The 9,762-nt window shown below is 37.6% G+C and overlaps 1 protein-coding gene across 1 annotated transcript; it reads left to right on the top strand.

Annotated features, from left to right (window-relative positions):
* The first annotated feature begins 2,120 nt into the window (after positions 1-2,120).
* Positions 2,121-9,248, top strand: tekt4 (tektin 4). Its single transcript, XM_087783614.1, has 7 exons — positions 2,121-2,667; positions 5,237-5,307; positions 5,443-5,586; positions 6,167-6,253; positions 6,317-6,452; positions 6,526-6,680; positions 7,775-9,248. Exons 1-7 carry the CDS (start codon positions 2,140-2,142, stop codon positions 7,986-7,988), a joined length of 1,335 nt encoding a protein of 444 aa, XP_087639740.1. The 5' UTR covers positions 2,121-2,139; the 3' UTR covers positions 7,989-9,248.
* Positions 9,249-9,762: the final 514 nt, after the last annotated feature.

Here is a 9,762-nt window from a genome sequence, read left to right as displayed (position 1 = left end):
GGAGGTCATTTGATTTGTTTGAACGTTTTGTGAAGAGTGGACTGTTGTGTTGCATAAAGAGTCACATTATTTTGAAACGTTAAAGCCTACAGATGAGACAAAGAAGAACAACTTTTATTTGAAGTTACACAACTTAAAGATAAATACTATAGCGTCATGGACAAGATTTAAAAACAGGTTCTAACTAGGGTTTTGTATTAGCAAGAAATTGGTCGATACGTATCAACGATACGATACATCGTGATACTGTAACAACAAGGATACATTTGTAGTATTGTCGAGTACTTGACTCTGGCGTTGCAGAATTTACAGACCACATTTTTCATTCTTTTTTTCGCTGTGGAGAATGTAATGATTGCTGCCCTCTAGCGGACGGAGGTTTAATTACAACCCAAAAATCAACAAACATCAAGCTATTTATATGTTAATTGTATACAAGCCTTATGGAAATATAAACAGTAAATAACTCAATCGTTAAATGTGATTTGAAGGCTAAATAAATAACACTAATAATCATTTTAAAAATAGTTAATTAATTGCTCTTAAATATTGAACTGTAAGTCCATCGATGGCTTCTTTTACACACCATTGTTATTACTTGACATATGTTGGAAAATATGATACAAAAACATTATTCCTGATCAGTTTAATTCACTATCTATTTTACACTGACGCGTGACAAGAAAACCTCGCTGGTCTCACTTAACTCGGCACAAACGTATCACTTCACGCATTGAAGGTTCTAATGTTGCGAGATATGGAAACACAGCTGAGCTTCCTGACACGTACACTCAAAGGTATGTCATGGTGGTTGTGTGTGTGTGTGTGTGTGTGTGTGTGTGTGTGTGTGTGTGTGTGTGTGCGTTTATTATTTTTACTTGCCGGAACAAGGGTTGTCAAATAACAAGCGTGTTGCGTTCAAGATGATGCTAAACTTTCTTATCCAATTAATAACGTCAACTTTCTACAAGTACTATCTAAAAACTAATTTAATGTATCCTAGTTATGTGCAAAAGTTTAAATTCACTTTATACCTGTCATTTGATTAAATTATCTAATACAAAAACAATTTAGTAACTGTTCAAATTACAATACTTCTTCAGTATTACAATATATATATTTTTACTGTTTGTCCAGGATCATGAATATTATTTAATTTGATATATATATATATTTTATATGCCTGCTGTAATATAATCTTTCTCATTTTATTATTTATTAATCTCATTTTATTCCCTTTATATATATTTTATTTATTTATTCTATACCATTATCACCACATGCATATCATGTGTCGAGTTTTGAACACAATAAATAATATTATTGTTGTTTTTTTAATAGCCAAACATCCGTAGCAAATGTTTTTACACCCCGTTTATTCATTCATACTCATTTTAGTCGGTGATATTTTTTTTAAAAGTGATCCTTTACTCTTAGTTGGACACTGTAGCGTTTTATTATGGTTCCCTCTAGTGGTGAGAAAAGGAACAGTTGGTTTTCCGTTGGTCGTTTTGATTGAAATTTCTCAACGTAATTCAATTAAAAAAAATACTAATACTTAATCCTATTCCACTTCTAAATAAATGTTACAATGAGGAGTTTTTTGTTTGTTTTTTTAACTTTAAGTGAGTGCTTAAAAAGACAAAAATAAAATTTACTTTAATTTTTAAAGTGCAAAATCATAACATACGTATCTCAAGACACTTTAACAGTTTAAATAATACCGTGTAAGAGAACATACAAATCCAAATAATGTAATTATAAAACCAATCTTAATTTGTGTGTTTAAATATCTGATCTTAAAACGCTTTGAAAAAAGTTTCTTACTCGCTATAATCAAAAGTCCCAAAACAAAAACAACTTTAGTCATATTTAGTCTTGAACTAGTGATGAAAAATACAAAATAAACACAAATAAAACGCCACCTTTGACCTCAAGAGATCCACAAATCTGCTCAAAGATGTCCTTTAGTTGTTTTGCCTAAAAATCTTTTAGTCGACTATTTATCCATGTCGTGTTAGATAATCCCAGTGAAGTCACCTGATCCTGTCAGCCGTTGCCAGGCAACCGTAAACACTCACCTGGAGTTGCTTAAACTCACCACATTTTTTTTTGTTCAACATTCAACGTGTTTTCGAGATGAGTTCCGAGGTGTTGGTGTCCCGGCCTCACACCGACAGCCGGGCCGTGGCCGAGGACCTGCCGAGGGTCGAGACCCCGGGGCCCCCGGAGCCCCTGCAGCGGTCCTCGGGCTCCGCCACAGCCGGGTACCGCTCAGCCAAGTACGCACCGGCCGACTGGTTCTCCAACTACCACAGCATCCTCCGCCAGGCCGGGTCCGACCACCAGGAGGCCGAGAGGGTCCAGCGAGGCTCCAGGTTCCTGAGCCAGACCAGCGAGGCGGCGACCCAGAAGAGGCAGGCGGACGGGACGCGTCTCCTGGGCGAGAGGCTGCAGGACATCCACCGCTGGAGGTCTGAGCTGCGGCGGCACATCGAGCAGCTGCGGACCGACACCGAGTCCCTGCAGGCCCTGAGGCACCGCCTGGAGAGGGCGACGGACGCGACGGAGACCCCCTTCGCTATTGCGACAGACAACCTGACCTGCAGGGGAGGCAGACTGGGACCGGATCTGGTGCTGGACCCTGTGGAGGAAGAGCTGCTGAAGGTCGATGAACGAAGAAAGATAAAACTTACTTAACAGTCTAGTTTATTTATCTGGCAGATATGACAACATCAACACGAGATTATGAATTTATAATATTATTAATATTATTTAAAATCAATGTATTATGTGTAACTAGTATTGTGACTTAGTTCTTTTCTACACATGTTTGCTCTCCTAGAAGGTCTGGTTTGAAAAATTTTACAGCCTAAAATTACTTTTTTTCCGCCCCTGTGAATAATCCAGAGAGGGTTGTTTGGTTATTTTTGTCTTTCTGCAAAACAATACCTTTTTGTGTTTAGTCAAATCTCTTCCCCCATCCGGGAAAAGTCGTTTGGCCCTCACAAAAGTTTGGGGTCCACTGGCTTACAAGTTTATGGGGTTACGAAAACACTTTATTTAAAAAAAACTACAAGGCAGGTAAGTATACATTTAATTAGTTGATATTTTGTTACTTCGTAACTTAACTCTAATTTAACCTAAAACACTTTTTTTGTAACAGCATGTACACAAAAGTATTTTGGGGTGGTATGTAAAACTGTAACAGCATGAACACGTAAGCATTTTTGGGACGATGTAAAACTGAAACAGCATGAACACGTAAGTGTTGCGGGGTGGTATGTAAAACTGTAACAGCATGAACACGTAAGTGTTGCGGGGTGGTATGTAAAACTGAAACAGCATGAACACGTAAGTGTTGCGGGGTGGTATGTAAAACTGTAACAGCATGAACACGTAAGTGTTGCGGGGTGGTATGTAAAACTGTAACAGCATGAACACGTAAGTGTTGCGGGGTGGTATGTAAAGCTGTAACAGCATGAACACGTAAGCATTGCGGGGTGGTATGTAAAACTGAAACAGCATGAACACGTAAGCGTTGTGGGGTGGTATGTAAAACTAAACAGCATGAACATGTAAGTGTTGTGGGTTGGTATGTAAAACTGTAACAGCATGAACACGTAAGCGTTGTGGGGTGGTATGTAAAACTAAACAGCATGAACATGTAAGTGTTGTGGGTTGGTATGTAAAACTGTAACAGCATGAACACGTAAGTGTTGCGGGGTGGTATGTAAAACTAAACAGCATGAACACGTAAGTGTTGCAGGGTGGTATGTAAAACTAAACAGCATGAACACGTAAGTGTTGCAGGGTGGTATGTAAAACTGTAACAGCATGAACACGTAAGCGTTGCGGGGTGGTATGTAAAACTGTAACAGCATGAATACGTAAGCGTTGCGGGGTGGTATGTAAAACTGTAACAGCATGAACACGTAATCGTTGCAGGGTGGTATGTAAAACTAAACAGCATGAACACGTAAGTGTTGCAGGGTGGTATGTAAAACTGTAACAGCATGAACACGTAAGCGTTGCGGGGTGGTATGTAAAACTGTAACAGCATGAATACGTAAGCGTTGCGGGGTGGTATGTAAAACTAAACAGCATGAACACGTAAGCGTTGCGGGGTGGTATGTAAAACTGTAACAGCATGAATACGTAAGCGTTGCGGGGTGGTATGTAAAACTAAACAGCATGAACACGTAAGTGTTGCAGGGTGGTATGTAAAACTAAACAGCATGAACACGTAAGTGTTGCAGGGTGGTATGTAAAACTGTAACAGCATGAACACGTAAGCGTTGCGGGGTGGTATGTAAAACTGTAACAGCATGAATACGTAAGCGTTGCGGGGTGGTATGTAAAACTGTAACAGCATGAACACGTAATCGTTGCGGGGTGGTATGTAAAACTGTAACAGCATGAACACGTAAGCTTTGCGGGGTGGTATGTAAAACTGTAACAGCATGAACACGTAAGCGTTGCGGGGTGGTATGTAAAACTGTTACAGCAAGAACACGTAAGCATTTTGGGGTGGTATGTAAAACTGTAACAGCATGAACACCTAAGCGTTGCGGGGTGGTATGTTAAACTGTAACAGCATTAACATGTAAGCATTGCAGGGTGGTATGTAAAACCGTAACAGCATGAACACGTTAGCATTTTGGGGTGGTATGTAAAACTGTAAAAGCATGAACACATAACCTTTTTTGGGTGGTGTGTAAAACTGTAACAGCATGAACACGTAAGCATTGCGGGGTGGTATGTAAAACTGTAACAGCATGAACAGGTAAGTGTTGCGGGGTGGTATGTAAAACTGTAACAGCATGAACAGGTAAGTGTTGCGGGGTGATATGTAAAGCTGTAACAGCATGAACACATAAGCATTTTGGGGTGGTATGTAAAACTGTAACAGCATGAACACGTGAGCGTTGCGGGGTGTAAGCATCTTAAGCTTTTTAACTTTCAAAGCTAGCAAGTGGAGCATCCAAAACGTTTTTTTTTAATGTTATTTAAAGTCTTTCTAAATACATAAAAGAACAAACAAATCATTACATTTAAAAGGAACTATTATGGTTAAATGTGTAAAAGCAACAGTGTCTTTGTAAAAGCCCGACATGTAACCGTTGCGGGGTGGTATGACAAGCAGTGGGACTGGCATGAATGATGATCCTCATGTGAGAAATGATGTTTTTATATTTGTGACACTTTTACTAATTAAATGAATGAACATTCGCAGGAAGTCGACTTGGTCAGGAACGTCCAGGCTCTTCTGAAAACCACCACAGCTCAGGTCCTGAGTCAGATCAGGTGAGTCTCAGCGTCATGAGAGTGCTCGTGGTCACATGATGTGGTCACATGATGTGGTCACATGATGTGGTCACATGATGTGGTCACATGATATGGTCACATGATGTGGTCACATGACGTGGTCTGTGGCGTCAGGATCAACCAGGACACCAAGCGGTCTCTGGAGATGGACTGGTCCGACAAACACCAGGCCTACGACCTTGACAACGTCTGCGGCGGCTTCACCAACATCAGCCCCGACACCAAGAAACACCCGAGCTCGGCGGCTTTTCAGGAGCAGTGAGTATGAAAGTAGTGAATTATTACTTTAATAATTTAATACAATCAGTGCTTTATCGATATGTTGAGTTTATATTCTTTTAATTAATTGATCTTACATACTTTGTTTATTGATTTTTAAAAATGAATATTTTCCAAATAATTTTTTTAATTTTTACATAGAGTTTGATATTATTTGTCCAATTATTCAAAATTATATGAATCAATTTTTATTCATAGCCTTAAAAATGCCACTTTATTCTTTGCGTCACATGATCACCTGCATGTCTCATGATTGGCTGAAAGTTCCATCAAGTAGCTCGCTGACCTTTTGGTGTTGTCTGGTGACATTTAGATGATTGGAATTAGAATATTAAATTCTATTTAAAAAATATATATATATAAAAATATAAAAATTAAAATAAAATAAATATATATATTTTTAAATTTAATTAAAAAAAACATTTTGATCAAATTGATTTCATTAAATTATTCAAAATAAATAATTAAATGATTAATAAAAATGACTTTATTAGGATTTTAAAAAGTTTAATGATTCCATGTTCGCGCCGATATCACTCACATGTCTGTGGATCTTCAGAGTGTGTAACCAGGGCTCGTGGACGAAGTTCACGCAGGACAACCTGGCGAAGGCGATGCATGAAGAGCGAGCCACAGGCAGCCTCAGGTGAGCCACAAACACGACACCATCATTCCACGCTTCTCTCTCGTCCACACGGTTTCTTCTCAGGGATCTGGCGGAGACCATCCTGGCCGACACCACCAGAGACCTGCAGGTCCAGAGCTCCACCGTGGACCGAGCCTTCAGCCGACGCTGCGAGGAACTGATCGAGGCCAAGGCCGGACTGGAGACGAATCACCGACGTGTAGGTGGAGTCGTCGTCGTCACGATGAAGCGTGTTCGTCTGATGATGATGATGATGATGTGTTCGTGTGCAGGTGCTGCAGGAGATCGTGTCTCAGGAGAAGAACATCGTGGCCCTCCAGCAGGCCGTCTACAACAAGGAGGCTCCTCTGAGGGTCGCCCAGTCCAGACTGCACGCCCGCACGTTGAGACCAAACATGGAGCTCTGCAGGGACCACCCCCAGATCAGGTACTCACGTTTCAGCTCCTTTCAAGAGGGAAGTTGAAGATTGGCTGTGGGAGTTTGAAGCTCGATCACAACGTTTAGATGAACACCCACCCCACCTTTTAATTCACATGCAGACTCTTACAAGTCATGTTTATACTGAAGGCCTTTCCAGGGTGTCCCTGTGTCTTTGATCAAACGCAATTACAGATCAGCTGGACATGGACCGCTCAACCACATTTTTTTAAATTTGTAATTTATTATTTGTATGTTGAAACTTGAATTATAATAATTTGTAATTGATTATTTGTGCGTTGAAACTTGATTATAATAATTTGTAATTTATTATTTGTGCGTTGAAACTTGAATTATAATAATTTGTAATTTATTATTTGTGCGTTGAAACTTGAATTATAATAATTTGTAATTTATTATTTGTGCGTTGAAACTTGAATTATAATAATTTGTAATTTATTATTTGTGCGTTGAAACTTGAATTATAATAATTTGTAATTTATTATTTGTGCGTTGAAACTTGAATAATAATAATTTGTAATTTATTATTTGTGCGTTGAAACTTGAATTGTAATAATTTGTAATTTATTATTTGTGAGTTCAAACTTGAATTATAATAATTTGTAATTTATTATTTGTGCGTTGAAACTTGAATAATAATAATTTGTAATTTATTATTTGTGCGTTGAAACTTGATTATAATAATTTGTATATTTATTGGTTGAATTTGATTTTTATGTTAAAAGTGAATAAAAAAAATCGAATATTTTCAGAATCAAGACATTTCTGATCCTAGCTCGGTACTCTGTTGGTATTGTCTGGTGGCACTAATTTACCAACATTTTTAAATTTAATTTTAAAAGCAACGAATGAAAAGCTTTTGAATTCAGAACATTTATTATTGAATAATTAGAATTAGAATATCAGACCCTATGTGCAAAAATAAATTCAACTATTCAACAACAAAAAAACACAATTTTAATTCCAAAAATATAAAGTTCCCAAAAAATATCATGGAACTGATGAACTTCCATAGATTCAACTGCTTCAATGTTAAAAGCTCATCATTTTATTACATGTTCTTCTCTGGCGTTCGTCCCTAGTTTGGAGGACGAGGCGAGGCAGATCCAGTCCACTGTGGCGTCTCTGCGGCAGCAGCTGAGCGAGGCCCGCGGGTCGCTGGCCCGCCTGGAGGAGTCCCGGGCCGCCCTCGAGAAGGACCTCCAGTGTAAAACCCACTCGCTCTTCATCGACAGACAGAAGTGCATGAGTCAGCGCAGACGGTATCCAAGCATCACAACGTTGTCAGGATATTAAAAACGTTGTTTGTAGTTTTTTTTGCTTTTAGTCTGGACTTTGTTTGAAGTTAGCAATAACAAACAAAACCATCAAACAATTCCTTAAAAATAGTAACTTGGTCAGTTTATAACAGCAACTTTTTAACATTAGTTTGTTCTTTAAAGTCAAGTCAAGTTATAGTAATTTGGTCCGTTTATAACAGCCTTCAAACTTTGTATCATTAGTTTGTTCTTTAAAGTCAAGTTATAGTCATTTGTTGTTGTTTAAAATGGTGTTTTTAACACTAAAATGCTAATGTTTGACATATGTTAGCGATGGCTATTTTTTTTTTGTAAACCTGGTACAATGACCCTGATATTTCTACTGCTACTGATGTTTAACATACATTATAATACTTTAATTTAATCATACAATTTTTAATACATTTTACGTTAATTTCAATTTATTTTAGTTAAATGTAGCGGATTATCTTTATTTGTTGTAAGATTCGGTAAACAGCTTTTTCTTTCCCTTTTATTATGATATCTATTGTTTTGTGGATAAACTTAAAATAAAAAACAAACATCTTAAGACGTTTCTATTTGTTCAGGCTTTTCCTTGAATTTCTCGAACTCCTGTGTTGTTCTCAGTATTATCTTGATCTTTAAAGTATGTACTTTTTTGAGTATTGTTTTGATTGTTTAAGCGCTTTGTGACCCTGGTCTCGAAAAGCGCTATATAAATAAATATTACTTACTTACTTACTTACTTACTGTATTGACTATGAAACAAGGGTTTTGTAACGTGTAACTCCACCAGGGGGAGCCCTCGAGCTACAGTCGTCACTTGTTTAGCTCACAAATAAACGCATGTTTAGTCTTTTGAAAGAAATAAAAGGTGTAATTAAGTGAAAACAAAGACGTATTCTAATCCTCGTCCACACAATTTGTATAGAACCAAGCATAAGATGACAATCCTAAATAAATCACGCGGGTTAAAAAAAGGCAAATTCATGCTGTGTACAGTTTGATGAGTTCAACTGGTAGTTGCTGCTCCTCTAAACACTATAATCCAAACGACATCAATCACGGAGGGTGTTTTATTTGCTTGAAGTTAAGGAATTGTTAACTTATATTTGGGAATATGTTCATCTCTATTCTTAGACGGAGCTTCCTCCCAGCGAGGAGGTGCCACGACTGACAAAGTTATGAAACTCAGAAACAAACAAGATCTGTGTAGTTGTGTGTATCTTTTGTGTGTTAGCAAATAAAATATTTGTCTTTGATCCAGAATTTGAGATTGTTGTTTATGTATTCGTGTGGTATCATTTTGAAATTTGAGTGTGTGTGTAATAAATATGAAGGATTGTTGTGTAACATTTTCAGTCTCAACCGTTAGATTGTGTGTTGTCATGTTTTCAATATCGTGGTGTTTGTGGTGTTTTTGTTTGTCTTGTTTGGAGGCTGAGTGTGTCTGGAATGTGTTTTTTGTAAGTGTAACTGTGTGTTTGTGTGTAGTGTGTGTGTGTATCTAGAGTGCGTATTTTAAGAATGTATGTTTTTCTTTTTGTTATTTGTGTAAAAGGATGTGTATATTGATCCGTATCCGTTTTTTAGGGGTTGATAGGATTGTGTAGTATGTGTGTGTGTAGATCAGAATCAAAACAGGGTTGTAAACACAGCATAAGATTATTTTGTGGTGTTAGTACAGAATAAAAGAATGAAAATGACAACACACACAAAAAAAGATCAACAGAAATGTTCAATATTTCTTATTCACTAGTGAAGATCCTTTTAGCCGTGTTTTAGTTTAT

This window comes from Callionymus lyra, chromosome 1 (assembly GCF_982586985.1).
Source record: "Callionymus lyra chromosome 1, fCalLyr1.hap1.1, whole genome shotgun sequence".
Lineage (NCBI taxonomy): Eukaryota > Metazoa > Chordata > Actinopteri > Syngnathiformes > Callionymidae > Callionymus > Callionymus lyra.
Note: the sequence above shows the minus strand (reverse complement) of the source record. Positions and strands in the feature narration are given on the sequence as shown.

Coding starts and splice junctions, on each gene's coding strand:
- tekt4 (XM_087783614.1), top strand. CDS start 2,140: ATGAGTTCCGAGGTGTTGGTGTCCCGGCCTCACACCGACAGCCGGGCC. Junction 2,668..5,236: donor TGGAGGAAGAGCTGCTGAAG/GTCGATGAACGA, acceptor GAACATTCGCAG/GAAGTCGACTTGGTCAGGAA. Junction 6,681..7,774: donor AGGGACCACCCCCAGATCAG/GTACTCACGTTT, acceptor GTTCGTCCCTAG/TTTGGAGGACGAGGCGAGGC.